The 20,853-nt window shown below is 38.5% G+C and overlaps 2 protein-coding genes across 9 annotated transcripts; both read right to left on the reverse strand.

The window, feature by feature from the left end:
• Positions 1–1,032: 1,032 nt before the first annotated feature.
• On the reverse strand, positions 1,033–10,534 carry LOC311276404 (uncharacterized protein). Of its 8 annotated transcripts, XM_084386037.1 has the most exons (5): positions 10,188–10,528; positions 9,870–10,029; positions 9,174–9,227; positions 8,731–8,998; positions 1,033–6,541 (listed from the first exon to the last, which is right to left on the reverse strand). In XM_084386037.1, the coding sequence occupies exons 4-5, from the start codon at positions 8,786–8,788 to the stop codon at positions 4,866–4,868; spliced, it is 1,734 nt and encodes a 577-aa protein (XP_084242163.1). In that variant the 5' UTR covers positions 8,789–8,998; positions 9,174–9,227; positions 9,870–10,029; positions 10,188–10,528; the 3' UTR covers positions 1,033–4,865. The 8 variants fall into 8 exon arrangements, with proteins under 8 accessions (XP_084242163.1, XP_084242162.1, XP_084242166.1 ...); XM_084386036.1 differs by having other exon boundaries at positions 8,731–9,227; XM_084386040.1 differs by lacking the exons at positions 9,174–9,227; positions 9,870–10,029 and having other exon boundaries at positions 10,464–10,534.
• A 7,349-nt stretch (positions 10,535–17,883) lies between these two features.
• LOC311302310 (uncharacterized protein) lies at positions 17,884–20,412 on the reverse strand. Its single transcript, XM_084428090.1, has 2 exons — positions 20,304–20,412; positions 17,884–19,370 (listed from the first exon to the last, which is right to left on the reverse strand). Exons 1-2 carry the CDS (start codon positions 20,359–20,361, stop codon positions 18,031–18,033), a joined length of 1,398 nt encoding a protein of 465 aa, XP_084284216.1. The 5' UTR covers positions 20,362–20,412; the 3' UTR covers positions 17,884–18,030.
• Positions 20,413–20,853: the final 441 nt, after the last annotated feature.

The following is a 20,853-nucleotide window of genomic DNA, read 5'->3' on the forward strand; positions in this document are numbered from 1 at the left end:
CACGCCTCCCCGCATACAGTCATTCTGACATTAAGGGCCCTATTTTAACGATCTAAGCGCATAATCTAAAGCAAAAGGTCTTTAAATAACAAAAAATACTGCGCCATTTACCAGACCAGGTTTACTGACCAGGTTTTTGTTGGTCAATGGCTTAGTCTATTTTAGTTTGACTCAAAATAACCACGCACCAACAATGCGCCTGAACACACCTTGTTTTCAGATCAACACATCCATCGGCGTTCAAATGGGTGAAAATGCATTTGCTATTTAAACAACGTAGAGCAGGACATGAAAATTCAAAATGCATCAAGCTGAAACTACCAAAAAACACTATTGTCCAGAATGGCTGCAGAGCTGAAAGGTTAGTTTGAGCTGCGCCCTCTACTGTACACTCGTGGGTGTGCATTTCCTTTAGCCTGAGGCTTATTTCAATTTTGGTTTGAAAGGGTCTTTACATGTTCCCAAAATATTACTTTTTAAAAAAAAAAAAAAAAACAAGCAAGCCCAGCCCAGGTGAGAAAAAGTAATGCAAAAGTAACATAATGCATTACTTTTCTTAAAATGAACTAAGTAACGCAATTAGTTACTTTTTAAGGGAGTAATGCAACACTGTAATGCATTACTTTTCAAAGTAACCTTCCCTAACACCATATGGCCTTATTTCAGTGACTTAAAATTCTAGTTTGTTCAAAAACCAGGCTTAAACGTTATTTTCTCAAAACTACAAAGTTTTATGTATATGTTGCTCACATATTACTGCAGCACTGTTTGTGTTAAATACAGTGTAATCAGACTTTAGCCATTAAGATGTTTTTAAGCAACTGAAAAAAGCACAAATGTCAGGGCATGTCAAAACTTTCTTTCTTTCTACCTAATCTTTCTTTCTTTCTAACTAATCTTTCTTTCTAACTAATCTGTCTTTCCTTCTTTCTTTCTAACTTATCTTTCTTTCTAACTAATCTTTTTCTTTCTAACTAATCTTTTTTCTTTCTTTTTCTTTCTAATATTTTTTCTCTCTTTCTTTCTACCTAATCTTTCTTTCTTTCTTTCTTTCTTTCTACCTAATCTTTCTTTCTTTCTAACTAATCTTTCTTTCTAACCAACTAATCCACCGTTCATTCATTCTTTCATTCTAGCTAATCTATCTTTTTCTAACTAATCCATCTATCTTTCTTTCTTTCTTACTAATCCATCTTTCTTTCTTTCTAACCAACTAATCCACCATTCTTCTTCTTCATTCATCCACACTTCTGGCAGCTCGTTCACATACAGGCTGAAGAGAACAGGCCCCAGTATGGTTCCCTGAGGGATTCCGGTCTTAATTTTACATGGGGCAGATTTTATATGATCAATGACTACACATTGTTCTCGGCCCTGCAAGTATGACTCGAACCATGATAATGCCTGGTGTGACATATTATAAGATGACAGTTTTGAAATAAGACGGCTGTGGTTTACTGTATTGAAAGCCCTCTTTAAGTCTAGGAATACTGCACCCACGATGTTTCCTCTATCAAGCGGCTGCACAATATTTTCCAATAATGCGCAGATGGCTGATTCAGTGGATTGGTTCTGTCTGAAACCATACTGTTGAGGGTGTATACTGATTTGTTTCTAAATATTGTGTTAGCTGTTCTGAAACAATTTTTTCTAGTATTTTTGACATTACCGGAACTAGACTTATTGGTCGATAGTTACTAACATCTGTGGTATTCCCGGACTTAAAGATGGGTTTAGATCCACGCATCTGGAAATATTCCAGTTTTAATCGAGACATTTATAATGTGGGTCAAAGGTTGAATGATAATTTGAGGATATTTTTTGAGGAATGTTGCGTCTATGTTATAGTTGTCTTTGGATAAATTAGTATTCAGGTCTGAAATAGCCTTCAGTACCACTGCCTGATCCACTTCTCTAATTTTAAAGGAGTTCTCATTTGCTGATGGCAATGTTTAAGTTGACACTATTGGGATCGTCATCTAAAAAATTAGAAGCAAGATCTTGTACTGATTTAATAAAACAATTATTAAAAGCATTAGCAACTTGGACAGGGTCTGATATGTTTTTTCTTCACATTTTAGTTCATATGAGTTATTTATATTTGCATTAGGTTTAATTAGACTGTTAATTTGTTACCACATTGCTTTACAATTTCCTTTAGCTTCAGTTAGAATTTTCATATAATAGTTTGCTTTTAAGTTGCACAATTCTTTCACTACTTGATTTCGTAAACCTTTAAATAACATCAGATCTGTATCATATCTGGTTTTAAGATAGGTTTTTAAAGCAAAATCTCTTTTTTTTAATTAACTGTCGTACTGCATCACTTACCCATTGAAGCTGTACTTTTCTTTGTGGCCTTTTACATTGTTTTAAGTGTAAATGTTACTCTTATTTAAAATGTTACTCAAGTTACTCGCTTTATTGTCAGCACATATAATGACAAACACTTGCTGAACAGGTGAACATTTCACAGATCTGAGGTAGAACATTCAAACATTTGTAATTTTTCCTTAACAAAATAAGTTTATTGGAAAATTAATTTCTTAGTTTCTGCATGTGCTAATGGGGGATATTGTTCCAAGTCTTGAAACAGGTTTGTGTTGCCTGACTTCGATGGCACGTATCTGCAGCCGGACTGATCTCATGAAATGGCGTATGTATGACACACCAATTCGTATTTAAATTTTTGGCGTGCTATCAACACGCATAATCGCTTTTCAGCGTGTTTATCAACGCCGTTGACTTAGCGTTACATTACTGTATATATAAATATGACCAACCCCAACTCCGTCCCTAAACCTACCCGTCACTGGGGTTAATACCATTTATGAGTCTTCCCCTACCATCCTAGGAAAAAAAATATCGCTCCCCAGATGTAGATGCATTTTGCTCCGTTTCGCTTGGATATTTAACGGCGTACACATACATGCGGAATCACTGACATTTAACGGAGTAGACATAGGCTACACGCGGAAGATGACGGCGTGAACATACACGTGGATAGCTCAAAATGCGTATAGATAACACGCCACTTGACTTGAAAGTGCCGTGTACGTTTACGCAAAGTCATGATGTCATGTTGCTTCAGCACAGTTTGCAGTGCAGGCTGCAATATTAATATTACATGTTTTGACTCGAAACTCATATTGGACAGAGAGTTGACAGTAGTATTAGCTTGAATTAGGATGCAGATTTACTATGTTAAATTTGGTCATTAACAAAAAAAGTAACATCTGTTAAACTTTTTTTTTGGTATTTTTATTTGGTAAAATGTAATATTTTGACTGTTTGAGTTGTAGTAAAATTAACCATTTGTCATCCAGTATCATGCATTTAGATCATGATAACCACAGATAAAACCATGCATAGACTACGGCACCTCACTATCATGGCAAAATGTAACTTTATGGTTACTATGGTATTTGTATGAAAAACAGAAGCCTAAATACATTATTAAAATACTGTAATTATATTTCATTAGTCCTATAATTCCCATTAATAATATAATACAATTCAATATTTACACTCACAAAGGATTATTAGGAACACCATACTAATACTGTGTTTGACCCCCTTTCGCCTTCAGAACTGCCTTAATTCTATGTGGCATTGATTCAACAAGGTGCTGAAAGCATTCTTTAGAAATGTTGGCCCTTATTGATAGGATAGCATCTTGCAGTTGATGGAGATTTGTGGGATGCACATCCAGGGCACGAAGCTCCCGTTCCACCACATCCCAAAGATGCTCTATTGGGTTGAGATCTGGTGACTGTGGGGGCCATTTTAGTACAGTGAACTCATTGTCATGTTCAAGAAACCAATTTGAAATGATTCGAGCTTTGTGACATGGTGCATTATCCTGCTGGAAGTAGCCATCAGAGGATGGGTACATTGTGGTCAAAAAGGGATGAATATGGTCAGAAACAATGCTCAGGTAGGCCGTGGCATTTAAACGATGCCCAATTGGCACTAAGGGGCCTAAAGTGTGCCAAGAAAACATCCCCCACACCATTACACCACCACCACCAGCCTGCACAGTGGTAACAAGGCATGATGGATCCATGTTCTCATTCTGTTTACGCCAAATTCTGACTCTACCATCTGAATGTCTCAACAGAAATCGAGACTCATCAGACCAGGCAACATTTTTCCAGTCTTCAACTGTCCAATTTTGGTGAGCTCGTGCAAATTGTAGCCTCTTTTTCCTATTTGTAGTGGAGATGAGTGGTACCCGGTGGGGTCTTCTGCTGTTGTAGCCCATCCGCCTCAAGGTTGTGCGTGTTGTGGCTTCACAAATGCTTTGCTGCATACCTCGGTTGTAACGAGTGGTTATTTCAGTCAAAGTTGCTCTTCTATCAGCTTGAATCAGTCGGCCCATTCTCCTCTGACCTCTAGCATCAACAAGGCATTTTTGCCCACAGGACTGCCGCATACTGGATGTTTTTCCCTTTTCACACCATTCTTTGTGAACCCTAGAAATGGTTGTGCGTGAAAATCCCAGTAACTGAGCAGATTGTGAAATACTCAGACCGGCCCGTCTGACACCAACAACCATGCCACGCTCAAAATTGCTTAAATCACCTTTCTTTCCCATTCTGACATTCAGTTTGGAGTTCAGGAGATTGTCTTGACCAGGACCACACCCCTAAATGCATTGAAGCAACTGCCATGTGATTGGTTGATTAGATGATTGTGACCCTGGATCAGTCTTATGTTGCACGGGTATATTTGTGGCAATAGCCAACAAAACATTGTATGCACATTGGTGCATTAACATTATCGAACATTTATCAAACTCTTGATATTGTTTTATCGAGAAAAATTATATTGCGATAATTATCGTTATCGTTTTATCATCAGCCCTACGTGTGCAGCTTCTCTCCGCTGTGGATTCTCTCATGTCTTTTCAGATGTGATGACTGGCTGAATCTCTTGTCACAGTGTGAACACTTGTAAGGTTTTTCTCCAGTGTGAATTCTCTCATGTGTTTTCAGATTTGATGACACACTGAATCTCTTGTCACAATGAGAACACTTGTAAGGTTTTTCTCTGCTGTGGATCCTCTTATGTGTTTTCAGATGTGATGACAGACTGAATCTCTTGTCACAGTGTGAACACTTGTAAGGTTTTTCTCCAGTGTGGATCCTCTCATGTGTTTTCAGATGTTCTGATCGACTGAATCTCTTGTCACAGTGTGAACACTTGTAAGGTTTTTCTCCAGTGTGAATAATCTGGTGCAGTTTTAAACAGTTCGCTGTAGTAAAAGTATTCTCACACTCAAAGCACATGTTCTCTCTCACATCAGAGTGTATTTTCTCATGTCTATGTAAATATAGCAACAGTGAAAAACTCTTTCCACATACAGAACATGAATGTGGCTTCTCCTTCGTATGAACTGTCAGGTGTGTCTTCAGGGCTGTTGCCCTACAAAATGTTTTTTCACATTGATCACATGTGAACAGCTTCTCTCCGGTGTGGATCATCATGTGACTCTTAAGGCTTGATGAATGTGCAAAACTCTTCCCGCACTGATCGCATGCGTGCGGCTTTTCTCCAGTGTGAACTCTCATGTGAATCTCAAGATGTTGTTTGCTTGGGAATCTCTTTCCACACTGATCACATGTGAACGGCTTCTCTCCAGCGTGAACTCTCATGTGACGCTCAAGATTATATTTGCGTGTGAAACTCTTTCCACACTGAGTGCAGGAGAAAGATTTCTTGGCTCTTCTTTTCTTTAAAAATGTCTTTTTAGTCTTTGAGCGACTCAAAGGTTTTTCTCCAGGTTTGACATGATGTTCCTCCTCCACTGCACTCAGTTCTTCACTCTCCTCCTTCTCTTCACTCAGTTCTTCACTGTCCTCCTTCTCTTCACTCAGTTCTTCACTCTCCTCCTTCACTTCACTCAGTTCTTCACTCTCCTCCTTCACTTCACTCAGTTCTTCTCTCTCCTCCTTCACTTCACTCAGTTCTTCACTCTCCTCCTTCACTTCACTCAGTTCTTCTCTCTCCTCCTTCACTTCACTCAGTTCTTCTCTCTCCTCCTTCACTTCACTCAGTTCTTCACTCTCCTCCTTCACTTCACTCAGTTCTTCACTCTCCTCCTTCACTTCACTCAGTTCTTCACTCTCCTCCTTCACTTCACTCAGTTCTTCTCTCTCCTCCTTCACTTCATTCAGTTCTTCACTCTCCTCCTTCTCTTCACTCAGTTCTTCTCTCTCCTCCTTCACTTCACTCAGTTCTTCACTCTCCTCCTTCACTTCACTCAGTTCTTCTCTCTCCTCCTTCACTTCACTCAGTTCTTCACTCTCCTCCTTCACTTCACTCAGTTCTTCTCTCTCCTCCTTCACTTCACTCAGTTCTTCACTCTCCTCCTCCACTTCACTCAGTTCTTCTCTCTCCTCCTTCACTGCACTCAGTTCTTCACTCTCCTCCTTCACTTCACTCAGTTCTTCTCTCTCCTCCTTCACTTCACTCAGTTCTTCTCTCTCCTCCTTCACTTCACTCAGTTCTTCACTCTCCTCGCTCTCTTCCATCAGGTCTGAAATCAAAGAAAAATATTATTATTCATCAAAATAATACAAGAAAAAGACATTAAAGTAGACAACTGCTATAAAATATTACCATTTTGCAGTTTTTAAAAAATACATTAATTAAATAAAGTTAAATAAAGCGAATTTCCCTGTGTTTCAGTTCGAGTTTGGCGAATTCAGTTCCCGCTCTGCTTGCCACAGAAATGTCACACAGTGGCCTCTTTGTTGAATTACAAGAACACACACTTTTTGCAGTCCGGTGGAGCAGATTGTATATTATTATATTTTGGATTTATTACAACCCGAATTCCTGAAAAGTTGGGACGTTTTTTTTTATCTGAATAAAATGAAGAAATCACATGATCCAATAATTTATTCACAATAGAACATAGATAACAAATCAAATGTTTAAACTGAAAAATATTACACTTTTATCCACTTTTATGAGCTCATTTCAAATTTGATGCCTGCTACAGGTCTAAAAAAAGTTGGGACGGGGCCAACAAATGGCTGAAAAAGCAAGACATTTTCAAAAGATTCAGCTGGGAGAACATCTAGCAACAAATTAAGTTAATTGATATCAGGTCAGTAACATGATCAGGGCAAACCACACACTGCAGGTATTACAACAACATGGCTTCATCGTAGAAGAGTCCGGGTGCCTGCAGTCCAGATCTTTAGAGAACATTTGGCGCATCATTAAACAAAAAATACGTCAAAGACTACCACAAACTCTTGAGCAGTTGGAAACCTATACAAGGCAAGACTGGGACCAAATTCCAACACCAAAACTCCAGCAACTCATAACCTTGATGCCCAGACATCTTCAAACTGTTTTGCTACACTATGGTAAACATGTCCCGGTCTCAACTATTTTGAGACCTGTAGCCGGCATCAAAATTTAAATGAGCTCATTTTGTGCATAAAATTGTACAATTTCTCAGTTTAAACATATATTATGTTCTATTGCGAATAAAATATTGGCTCAAGTGATTTGAAAGTCTATTAGCTTTCTTTTTCAAATTTAAAAAACGTTCTAACTTTTGGGTTTGGGTTGTATACTTTTTTTTATACATTGAATTATCTTGTAAAAAATACACAGCAGAGTGTAGGGCTGTCACTTTACGTTTGAAAATCGATTGCACAATCGATCGGACCAACCAAAACAAGTTTCGAAAACGAAAATAGGGAATCGATTTTAACGGTCTTTTCTTGGAAAGCGTCCAGCTCGACACGATACGCCCGCAGCGAACGCGCATCACACAGCAACTCTGATTCGCGCCGCAGGAATTTTTTACGCGCGTACGCGTCTTTGCATTGACTTAACATTGAAATCACTCGCGCCTGACGCGCTATTCGCGTCCGGTGTGAACGCACCATGACAAACACACATTATACTTCTGCATAATGTTTCTATTTTTACTACAAAAATGTGAATTCTGCCGGTATTCAGACAGTCTCATGCATACAGATACAGATTCAGGCTACGGTAAACAATCGCCTACGTAGGCAACATTTGTTTGACTTTTCTAACCGTAAACACAGGCATGTTGAAGACTGCAGTAATGTTTTTCGTTGATGTTATGGCAGTCCACTCTGCTAATTGCTTTTCGAGAATGTTGCACTCCTGTTTGTCATTGTGCACGAAACTTCACGCCAATAAATCATCAGAAATATTGCAGACTTGTGCGCGTCTCAAGCGCCCTCTTTACGTTCGTCCTAATGCCTGGTAGTTGTCCGTGGATTTGCCCATATTTGGCGTTTAAAATAGAAACGTCTTTAGACATGGAAAATCGATTTTACAATCGATTCAATGAACACTTATGTCTCAGAAATCGAACAGGATTTTTTCACAAAAGTGACAGCCCTAGCAGAGTGACATATCATGACAGTGTCTGTAAATGTCATATACTGAAAGTCTAGACTGGCCGTGGCTTTAACTAGTTTTAAGTTAACTATTTTTGAGAATTATCTGTTTCCTACATGTGTTACTCAGCCCTGTTACTTAGTTGATTTTGAAAACTTGTGAACCAGATATAAATGAAATGAAAAGCTTTGACCATATTTTGAAAACCAAAAATGAAACTTTTATACCCATTTCATAGTGTAACTGTTTATCTCAAAGTGATAAAGTGCTTGAATGTTTCTAACATGAATTTTCTTCAGCATCATGAATGAATGAAGAATAAACACCAACCTCTTTGTTCTTCAGGATCTTCAGTGTGTTTCATTCTGCAGGGTTCTGGATCACTCATGTTCTCACTGTCCTCTTTAATAAACTCAGTCTTTGCAGATTTCAGCTCTTCCTGATGCTTTCATGCTCGTATTCACTTGTAGACTGACGGGAATATTCCAGCATTTATTGGAGAATTGGGAGAATCACTCCAGTGGGAGGAGCTTCACTGTTGATGTAATTGGTGTGGGAGGAGCTTCAATTATGGTAAATCTTAGTGGGAGGAGCTGATCTGCCCAAAATAAAAAAAAACATCTATCAGTTGCCGAGTTAGTTTTATACTAATTGGTAACAGAATATAAATAATGTAATTAAATTATTCCAAATATAAATAAATGGTAAGAAAAACAGTTCAACGTATAAAGACTAAAGAATATAGCCTACATAGTAAACAACAAATAGCCTACCCTCAGTCTGTTCACACCAATGAAATGAGCTTTAAGTGTCAATTTACAGGAGATCTGAAGACATCAGCATAATAAATGAGGTGAAAACAGGAACTATTGTCATGAAATAAAGAGTGTTTTCAGCAGATCTGTTAATATTGATGAGCCTCAGACTATCAACACTCATTCAACAAGCCATTCAGGATCATCAGCAGATCATCTCACTTTATTCTTAGTGTTTGCTGTTAGAAACACATTATTTGAGTCAGGATGATAAAAGCCTATAAAACAGCTCTACTGAAAGACAGTACTGTTATTTCTCACAATATGACATACAACATCAATAGCACAAAACAATACTGTCACACTCGTCTTCATCAATCACTACAGATAAATAGTTACAGTTGCATAATATGTCCAAAATCCAAATTAATCTAAATATAGTTTTAGTTAATAACATCATATTAAATAAGGACCTAGATCATTAAATATTAAAATTTTATATACGCAGATCTGAAAATGATCATACAACTTTTAAAAATAAATAAAGAGTAGCAGCTACCACAAAGCAACATTGTTTCAAGAGTATAATACTGACATTTAAGTATTGAGTATTGTCTCATGTGGCTCATTGTAGGCTCATCATTATTTAGCAGTATCTGTTCCAGTATGACACTTAAGATCGATTCTAATCACAGATCTCAAACTTTGACTTACTTGACATGCAGTATCAGTTCTCACTCCAAACATCGAGACAATCACACAGACGAACACAAAATCGCTCAGGTCTGAATGAACATATTCTCCTCATGCTCGCTGCTGCTGCACTAAATGTTTATTTCAGTCTGAAGACGCCAGAAAAGACGCACAAGTATCGCTGTGATCGATGAAAACAATACAGAAATGAGTCTGTCGCTTAGTCAAACTGTATAAAGAGTGTGTGTGTGTGTGTGTGTGTGTGTGTGTGTGTGTGTGTGTGTGTGTGTGTGTGATGGTCGTGTAAATATGAGAAATACCGTGAACTGCTCTCCTCACCTCAGAAGAGTCGACACTGAAACTCAATGACCGAAGAGACGGCGCGAATGGCCGGTTCGTGAACGAATCGTTCTTTTGAACCGGTTTATAGTGAACCGCGGTCGAACCAGTACACTAAATCCGACTGAATCGTTCAAAACAGTTCGCTGCGTCAGCGCTGATCCACAAGTTAGTAAAGTTACTCACTTTTGGACATGCCTGACACAGTCCCTCCGACTCGAAATAAACAATATCTCGGAGTGTATGTTACTCCAGTAACTCCAACAGTTCGCAGACCTGAGACATGTTGTGCTGAGATAAGTGATGAGCACGAGCAGCCGAGCATGCGTGAGCAGTGAGCATGCGCGTGTGGTGATGTGATCTAGTGATGGGCATTCCGGCTCTTTTTCGTGAGCCGGCTCGTTTGACTCGGCTCACTGAAAAGAGCCGGCTCTTTTTGACTCACAAACGGCTCTTTAAAAAATATGTTTTAACTCGCTTAAAGTCCACCACACAACTGTGCAACGTGAATATCCACATTTTTAATTGTCCATAACAACCCAAAAACTAGCCTGCTTGCCTTGCACATCTAATTAATTGGCAAAGTTATGACTGACTATTTTTCTTACCTTCTTTTTTTACTTTTTAATGTGGATATTATTGAGCTTGTAGAAGTTTAGCTATTGCGTTCTTCTGAACATCTTGCGCTGCAATTGCCCGATGTCATTTCTGAGTCATATCAGACCATGATCTGTCTCTCTTTTAAATGCCTATTCCACAGTGGTAGGCTACGATTGGCTTTTTTAAAATATAATTAATATCGAAACAAAATAACAAAATAACCCAGACGGTCTCATCTAAGAGACGTTTAGGCCTCCTCCAATAGTACTGACAGCTGTAGCCTACTATTGAAACTTTTTTCATTTGATTGGTTCAACCGCCACCCGCCCGAATTTAATTAAAATATTATTTTTCGTCACATCATCCGCCTGATCCGCGGTTTTTCCGCATCTCTAGTGTGTGTGTGTGTGAGTTTGCTCGGCCCTCCCTCATGCAGTTTAATTGGTTGACATCGCGTGTATGATTGACAGGAACAGAATGTGAGGCTGATCAGACAGTCGAAACAAATGTGTGTTCGCCTTTAGGCCTATATAATTATGTTTTTGTTGGTTTTTGAATTAGTCAATTATTTTAAATGCAATTAAAATCATTCATTATTTCATTATTAGCCTACATAATGATTTAATTTATATAGGCTATATTTTTAAAAATAGAGTCGGCTCTTCAGACATGCGAGCCGGCTCCCGTCGTTCACCTACAAGAGCCGGCTCTTAGATCCGGCTCATTCGCGAACAACCCATCACTAATGTGATCAATTACGGTAGTGATTAGGGGCGGATACGGTACGTTCAATGAGTATAAAAGATGAGATTGACATCTCCCTAAGCGCGTCTTTCTTGGTCCTGGGATTGACGTCATTTCAGGCGCGCCGTTTGTCCGGGAGGTAAGAGCTACTAGTGGCATTCTCTTTATGAACGTTTCGTGTGTAAGGGTAATTTGAGACTCATCTGATTTAACAGTGAGGAGTACGTTAGACATGTCGAACAACTATTTGTCAATGTGAGGCCATAATTGGCATGCTATCGAGTGCACTGGGCCGTGTGAGTTACCATATGCAGGTATGTTACACTTACTTTAATGTTGGGTTCACAGGACAGTGATTTCTTAAATTGAAACGTGTATTATATTTTAACAGTGACACGGGAGGCCAGGTGTTGCAGCAGGCTTCGTGGGCGCTGTTAGGCTTTATGCGACACATTGCTGGTCCGGTGAATTCGGGATTCCCTGCAGCTGGTAGTCATTATTCGAGCTGGAGTGCTTCGGAACGGAGTTGGATTCTCCTCTGCAAGCTGTCTTCGACCTTCCTTTGCCTTTTACTGGAATGACTCATTCACTGCCGATCCGTACTTTTACTCTAATAGCTTGACGATCTCCTTTTAGCGAACGAGGGTCTCCTTGACGACCGGAACGACGCATCTGTTGCTTATCGGTACTTCTAGTCTAACTACCTGACGATCTCATTTTAAGGAACGAGGTTGTCCTCGACTACCGGAAAGAGAGCGCGTTCACAGCCCTAATGACGCATCTAAATTTAGTCTTCTCCAGAATTGACGTTGAGACGGAGTGATTTGCAGTGGCGAGAAGCTACTGATTTTCTTTGTCACTACTATTGTGTTTTATTGTGTATATTGTCTCTTTGAATGTCGGTTGTTTGTGAATGTGCTTTTGAGTATTGTAGTGTGAGAATACGTTTTTATAGGACGACGCTGGGCTGACAGAGTAACCAGTATCAGCCAGTGAACGATTGCATCATTTTGATAAACCGATTCTTATGGCAGCATGTGACAAGTGTAACTGATAGATCATTACATGGAAGGTGTATTTGTATGTTTGTTTGTATCTCATTGTCTTCTCTCCCACTCAGAATTGGGGTTTCAGATTAGCCAGAGTCCTCTGTGTGTGGTGGTGGTTCGGCTATTGATCTGCAGTGTTCACAGCGGGTGAATTTGGTGTGGCGTGAGCGCACAAGTAATTGCTGTGTTTATTGGATAGGCAAGACGAACTCCCCAATTCTGAAGTGGTAAAGTGTGTGTGTGTGTGTGTGTGTGTCCGTCCGTGTATCGTGCTGCATGATTGATACACTTTCCCTTGTTTTTTAATGTTTGTATGTTAAAAAGGTACTAGTTTGTATTCTATCGTACGAAGTATTGAATAAAATTTGTGAATTGTTCATCCATTGTTTGATCTCTGACTCAGCCACTGCGAATCTGTGTGCTTTACAGTTTATGTGACTGGGTCCCTGGCCCATTTCCGGGGTGGCGTAGTCGGTTTAGTGCCGTAATTGGCATTTTAGTAAACATTTTAAATCCAGATTGCCACACGCGCACGACCGAACAGTGGTCCTCGGATCACCAGTACAGAACCGAGAAGAACTGTTTCTTTTGGACACACTTGCAGCGTTCGAACCAAGCGGAAACATTCTGATCTGAAAAATGAAGCCTACCCGGAAGTGCGAAAAACTGCAATACATCGAAAATCCGCTAGAGGGAGGTCCCAAAAGGGAGCAAATGTCCATAGCCCCCATGTTAAAATGTCCGTTTTCACAGCATAAATTCATGTTTTTACAGGTTGGTCCCATGGACTTTTATTGTATTTTTCAATACAATAATTGAATACGCCATTTTTTAATACAGTTGACATATACTGTTTCTGTATCATGAAATGTAGTTTTAAGAGTTTTTCAGGCGAGAATGTAGTTGTTTAAAGCTCAAATCTGTGGTTTATTTAAAGATTTATGAAAATTTTATCCAGTTGATCCAGCGATGACCGGGCGCTCGGCGTTCATGTACCCCGCCTGGAGCAGCCTTTCCTGTAATTTTTTTACATTGATTTATTTCGTGGAACATCATTATGTGTTTCCATGCATTTTGTTGAGATGTCTTTTCTTGTTTATCTATTGTATATGGTTGATTATTCATGTTGCTTATGTATTATACTATTTTTTTTTTTTTTTTTTTTTTTTTTGTGTATTCATTGATATTAATCTATAGTTAACTTTTTTTCCCCATGTGCATGGAAGTGTATAAAAATTAATGTAAAATATGTAATAAACAATTCTTATTTTGTATTTGGTTCAATTTGTTTATTATAATAGAAGTCAAAGGTAACCATAGTAACAACATGAAATTAAATATAAAAAAAAAAAATGACATTTGGTTCCTGGAGGCACTCACAGTGGTTCCACACAGTGCCTTATATACAAGTTCCTCAGGAAACTTGTGTGGTTCCTCAGAGAACTGTCCCTTTTTAAAGGGTGCCTAGAGGATCTACAGACGGTTCCGCCGGTGTGGCAAAGTGAAGAACCCCAAAAGGTTCCTCCAGGCACCTTTTATTTTTACAGTGTATACATCAGTGGTGTATACAGTTGTAATATACAAATGGTACATTTGCATCAGTTGAAACATTCATTCTCCTTGCAAAGAGCATGCGAACTGTACACATTTGAAGTATCGTCATTTTAACATCTCTGCTAAGTGAACATTGCATACCGCTAAGCAAAATATAACTCTACCAGCTCCCTGCTCAGCACACATGTACAAACATAGTCTGGCTTCACAAAAAACATTATGAAATTATAAAGAAAATGAATAAAGAAAAATAATACAAAAAATAACATTAAACAGTAAAGTTTTAGTCTTCAAGCAAGGAATTTTTTTTTTTTTATATATATATAACTGATTGTATTCGTCTGAAAGAAGAAGGTCATATACATCTAGGATGACTTGAGGGTGAGTAAATCATGGGCTAATTAACATTTTTGGGTGAACTATCCCCTTTAAAATGCTTTCTCAATGGATGTCCCAGCACTGTGTAGTAATAATGTTGTTGCGTGATCGAGATCGGCCCACGAGTAAACCGCTGTCTAGTATTGCTCCGAGCTGATAAACTGTTTTTTAACGTGGTTTCGTTTGCCGTGTGATGTTTCTCGTATGCAGCAGAAATGGCAGCTCTCGCACCGGCAGGAAGAAAAGTCACAAAATGGGACCATTTACTCTCAGTCATGAGCGCCACCTGCTGCCAGAGAGCGAATATGATTTTCACCTTTAAAGTAACATTTAATGTTACTGATAGAAAGTCTGAGTAACTTTTTTGTCCTTTTGTCTTTCTTCTGCTGAAGTGGCGCACTGAAAGTGGATTCATGTCACCTTCATCAGTCCTTTCTTTAATCACTGGACACCATAAAGGGAAAGACCCTCAGACGTGTCATAATAGGATAAATGGCTGCAGGTAAAATTATTTGATGGTTTGATATTGGTACCAATTGTTTTTTTGTGTGTGTGTGTGTGCTTCCCTTGCTATGATACAAATTTCTGATGGGATTGCCATGCTTTAAGTTTATGTTTACATTTTTAATCATGTAACAACTAACAGTCTCAAAGATGACATTACTAGGGCTAGATTTATTGGATGGGATGCACGCTACAATGTTCCATTCATTCATCAACTGAAAACAGGATGACTAATCGATTCTTGGGATTTAAGAATTGATATCGTTTCGTAAAAATGAGAATCAATTAAAATCGAGAAATCAATATTTTTTACCCAGCCCTTGACATCACTCAGTTCATGTTGTGTGAATGTTATAAGGCAAACGTTTTTACAATTTAAGATTGTTTAAAGGAATGATATAAGAAAATACTGCTTTTTAAGGACTATTGAATAATTTCTTCTTTCCCCCTCTTCAGATTCGCCAAGGATCCAGCTGATTACTGGCAATTTGGTGGAGGATTATTCTTTAGCTGCTACATTGCACTATCACTTCTGGTACAGATTCATTGGCCTTTGGTGTTATTTTTTATTTTACTTGATTTAATAAATTACTTTTAATTAGTAGCCTACAATGTATGGTTAGGATTCAGAATTAAAACAGTGTAATGTTTCTCCACAAATATTATCAGAAATATACGGAGCCCCCAGGGGTCAGGCAAAAATTGTTGAAACAATATAAACCTGCATTGAAAGATATAAGTCAAAGAGCAACAGACCACAACCCTCTCAGCTCAACACCACAATTTGTTGATTTCTTCATCTGTTTTAAAGATGAAATCGTGACCTTACAACCAAAAGCTTGTGACCCCATGGAAGTTGTCCGAGTGCGTGGAAGAACAAGTGTAAGTGCAGAAGCCGATCTTAGGATGTAGTGGAGGGAGTGTATATGAAGAAGATATAAAGGAGCCAACTTGTTTAGTTTTTAAAATTGAACTAAGAGCCAGTGCAAATGTTGTAAAACAGGAGAAATATGTTCTGTAACATAACATTAGAGCGAGCAGACTTTGTAAAGTTGCTACTACTTGCATGTCAAGTGATAAGCAATATTTGACTTGGATGAATGATGGGCAAATGTTTGGTTTTCTAACTTGTCCTGGCTGGGAACCCTCAGTACTGCACACCCACTTCAGATCTTGCAGTTTCTATAAATGAGCTAATGTGATGAATCAGGTGTATTAGATGAGGGAACCGTACAAAGTCTGCATCTGAAAACTTAGGCAGCTGACTCATTGCCTCGCTGCCCTAGCAGGCAACGACTTAGCAGGCAGCGTTTACACACTAAGGTGCCTCACAAAACCGATTTAGTTTAGTTTTTATGTATTTGAGCAGTAACCATTCTGATTTCAGAGAGACTTATGAGGCAGCATAACGGTTTAATGATCTACAACACTAATTTCTAGAAATTACTTCAAAAGTGGTAAAAGTTGGTCAAAATGTACATTTTGTGCCTCCAATATGTGCAGTGCAGGGGGTGTTCCAGGACAGGTTTGCAAACCCCTTATCTAGATACACTTGATGTGGGGCACCAAAAGGCTAACCTGACACATCTGATTGAACTGTGAAAAGGAATTAAAAAAGTGGCATAATGGTTGACTGATTTATTTTTTCTTTTCAAAGGGCCGTTGGGAGAGCGACAACAGAGGAGTGAGAAGCTGCACGGTTATTGTTTTGTTTGTGAAATGGTTAATTTTTCAGATATGCATATATAACGTGTATACATAATTACTTTTTTCTTTTCTTGTTTTGTGATACTTGTACTTGCTTAATAAAGTAACTTTAAAAGTGAACTACTGCTTTCTGTTCATTGAATACCTTTAACATTTTAGTATAGTTTAGTGGATTACATGTAATGATTGTATTTAGGGGTTTACTGTAAAATAAGGTAACCTAAACAGACAAATATGGTAGCCCATATATATACACGTTGTGGCCCATAAGAGCCCTAGATAAGACCTATCTGGGTCCCATCATCAACCCATGTGGGCAGACTCCTGTAGGCCCTAAATGGGTGCTACCTAGGTTACCCATATGGGCCCGATATGGAGCTCATCATCAACCCATCTGGGCTAACACATGTGGGGCCACCACGGAAACCGCGGCCAAAATTATCTGGGTTCCCAGTTGGGTAGCCCAGGTGGGCCCCGGATATCAGCCCATTTGCAGCCCGTTTGGGCCCCACATGGGTGTGTTGGCTGGGGAGGATATCACCAAGACCGAAATTGACATAATTTTCTTATGTTTTTGACTGTTAAAGCGATATAATCCACGAAAAATAACTTTCGTTACCCGCGAGCTGTTTGTGAGGCGGCTTTACTCTATGTATGTGTGCAGAGAAAAAAAAAACACTTCTCAGACAGCGCGCAAGTACCGAATAGTTTAAAATCACGTGAATGTTTAAACTGGTGAGACTTAAAAAGACGTGCAAATGGTAAACTTTAGTTACTCGTGATGCAATGCTGGCCCGATTTATGCAAGTGACAATTCCGTCTATCCCGACTCCCGAAATGCGAGAGTGTAGTATCGCCGCCTGCTGCGCGCTTAACGATTACCTTGTGCAACCCATTTTGAGAGACGAGAGATAGAAGACGCAGCACCGCTGAATCACTCACGCTGTTTGTGAAATTGCGTCTCGCAGACAGTTTTAAAATGACTGATTTGATTTTATAGTCTGTGTGGATTAATTTACTAATACAACCTACATGCTAAAGTGAATCAATGTTTGCGGGAATTTCCCGCATTATAAATGGGAGACCTGCGGGAATGATAAAAAATATGCGCAATCCCGCGTCGAAATTCAAGCCCTGGCGAATGTGTGTTTTTTTTCCCGCATTGATCGAAACTGACAAATTAAATATCAATCAATGAACAAAGTGTCCTGTGCTCACCACACACCGGCTATAGGTGGAGAGGAGAGATTTGGCTATAGGGAGATGTGTGGCTAACTTACACAGAAGAGACTTTGTTGCTCAGCAACTTACTGTGATTTCAGACTGTGATGATGTTGTTTCTTCACTGTATGGATCTTCATGTGTATCTTCAGGTGAGTTTTAAAAGAGAAACTTGTTCCACACTGATCACACATGTGCAGCTTCTCTCTGCTGTGGATCCTCTCATGTGTTTTCAAATCTGATGACACACTGAATCTCTTGTCACAGTGTGAACACATGTAAGGTTTTTCTCCAGTGTGAATTCTCTGGTGCAGTTTTAAACAGTTTGCTGTAGTAAAAGTCTTCTCACACTCAAAGCACATGTACTCTCTCACACCAGTATGTGTTTTCTCATGTTTATGTAAATATAGCAGCAGTGAAAAACTCTTTCCACACACAGAACATGAATGTGGCTTCTCCTTCATATGAACTGCCAGGTGTCTCTTCAGGTGTGTTGCCCTACGAAATGTTTTGCCGCATTGATCACATGTGAACGGCTTCTCTCCAGTGTGGATCATCATGTGTCTCTTAAGACAACGTTTGTTTGTGAAACTGTTTCCACATTGATGGCATACATGCGGCTTCTCTCCAGTGTGGATCATCATGTGTAGTTTCAGGTGACCTTTAGAAGCAAAACTCTTTCCACACTGATCACATGTGAACGGCTTCTCTCCGCTGTGGATCCTCTCATGTGTTTTCAGATTTGCTGATAAACTGAATCTCTTGTCACAGTGTGAACACATGTAAGGTTTTTCTCCAGTGTGAATCCTCTCATGTGCTTTCAGATTTGCTGATAAACTGAATCTCTTGTCACAGTGTGAACACTTGTAAGGTTTTTCTCCAGTGTGAATCCTCTGGTGTTTTTTTAAACAGCCCACTGTAATAAAAGTCTTCTCACACTCAAAGCACATGTACTCTCTCACACCAGTATGAGTTTTCTCATGTCTATGTAAAGTTAGAAGCAGTGAAAATCTCTTTCCACACACAGAACATGAATGTGGCTTCTCCTTCGTATGAACTGTCAGGTGTCTCTTCAGGTTTGATGCCTGAAGAAATGTTTTCCCGCACTGATCACATGTGAACGGCTTCTCTCCGGTGTGGATCATCATGTGACTTTCAAGGTGTGATGATCGGGTGAAGCTCGTACCACACTGATCACATGAGAACGGCTTCTCGCCTGTATGAATTCTCATGTGAATCTCAAGACTATATTTGCGTGTTAAACTCTTTCCACACTGAGTGCAGGTGAAAGATTTCTTGACTCTTCTTTTCTTTAAAAATGTCTGTTTAGTCTTTGAGCGACTCAAAGGTTTGTCTCCAGGTTTGACATGATGTTCCTCCTCCACTTCACTCAGTTCTTCACTCTCCTCGCTCTCTTCCATCAGGTCTGACATGAAAGAAAAAATCATTAAATTAAATTCAGTAAATTGAAATAATTCAAAGTGAGCCCTGATGTAATAGTAGAAAGTAGACAACTGTTACAAAATATTATGATAATTTGATGCCTTTTTATAAATTGATTATATGTCCTTGAAACTTTCCACGAATGAGGTCATTTATCTTCCAATTATTATTTTTAAAACAATTATAGGCACAAATTTCTTTAGCAAGAATTATTAAATATATCAATGGCACAATTATCTAAAATGATATTAACATTTAAATATACAATACTGCCCTGCAGCTTTAACTGGTTTTAAATTAATATTTGTTATTATCATTCTCTGTGTCCTACATGTTTCACTCAACCCTGTTACTCCTGACATGATTTTCCTCCTTTTAAAACAGAGCATTTCTAAAAATTGTGACATCATCTGGGCTCTCTCTACTGCATGATGGGAAAACAAGAAAATAATCTATAAGAAAATAATAAATAAGTTTTTACACAAACTGTAGCATTGACTGTATTCATCAACCCTGTTACCAAAGTTACTGTAGGAAGAATCTCTAACTATGAATAACTTGTATGATATTTGACAAATACAATGTTATCAGTAACTTGGTGTTTACTGATTATTCCTAAATAATTTTGTACACTATGTTGAAAATCACTAAAATTCTCATAATGTTGTTGCAAATTGGGAACCAGATATAAAATAAATGTCAAATAAAACAGTTAAAAAAGTATTTAGCTTGATCTGATGTTGACAATCAATATAAAATGTCTCAAACCTCCTTTACTGACCATTTGTTGAAAAAAAACAAAAAACATTCTGTACCATTTCATAGTGTAACTGTTTATCTAAAAGTGATAAAGAGTCAAATGTTTCTAACATGAATGTTCTTCAGCATCATGAATGAATGAAGAATAAACACCAACCTCTTTGTTCTTCACGATCTTCAGTGTGTTTCATTCTGCAGGGTTCTGGATCACTCATGTTCTCACTGTCCTCTTTAATAATCTCAGTCTTTGCAGATTTCAGCTCTTCCTGATGCTCTGACGCTCGTCTTCACTTGTAGCTGACGGGAATATTCCAGCATTTACTGGATAATTACAGTGGGAGGAGCTTCACTAACCATGTGACTACTGTAGTAGGAGCTTCACTGACCATGTGACTACTGTGGGAGGAGCTTCACTGATGATGTGATTGCAGTGTGAGAGGAGCTGATCTGCTCAAAATAAAAAATATATAAATTACTGAGTTTTTATGTTTTTATAATAAATGACACTTCAAAGCATTTATGCCTGTCTATCCATTCATCATATCACTGAAACTGAATGCCAATTCATTAGTTATTTTTAATGCTAATCCTAACATTATTCTGCTTCTTCATTAAAATACAGGTATCTAGAAATAAAGAAAATAATATAAATAATTTAAATTCTTCCAAATATAATGGTAAGAAAAACAGTTAAAAGCATAAAGACA

Source organism: Rutilus rutilus (genome assembly GCF_951802725.1).
Source record: "Rutilus rutilus genome assembly, chromosome: 1".
NCBI classification, from domain to species: domain Eukaryota; kingdom Metazoa; phylum Chordata; class Actinopteri; order Cypriniformes; family Leuciscidae; genus Rutilus; species Rutilus rutilus.

Bases quoted from the DNA above. Each gene is read 5' to 3' on its own strand.
- LOC311276404 (XM_084386040.1), bottom strand. From the start codon at position 8,788: ATGAGTGATCCAGAACCCTGCAGAATGAAACACACTGAAGATCCTGAA. The intron at 6,542-8,730 runs GTTGGTGTTTAT...CTTTGATTTCAG, and splicing joins AGATCCTGAAGAACAAAGAG to ACCTGATGGAAGAGAGCGAG.
- LOC311302310 (XM_084428090.1), bottom strand. From the start codon at position 20,361: ATGAGTGATCCAGAACCCTGCAGAATGAAACACACTGAAGATCGTGAA. The intron at 19,371-20,303 runs GTTGGTGTTTAT...CTTTCATGTCAG, and splicing joins AGATCGTGAAGAACAAAGAG to ACCTGATGGAAGAGAGCGAG.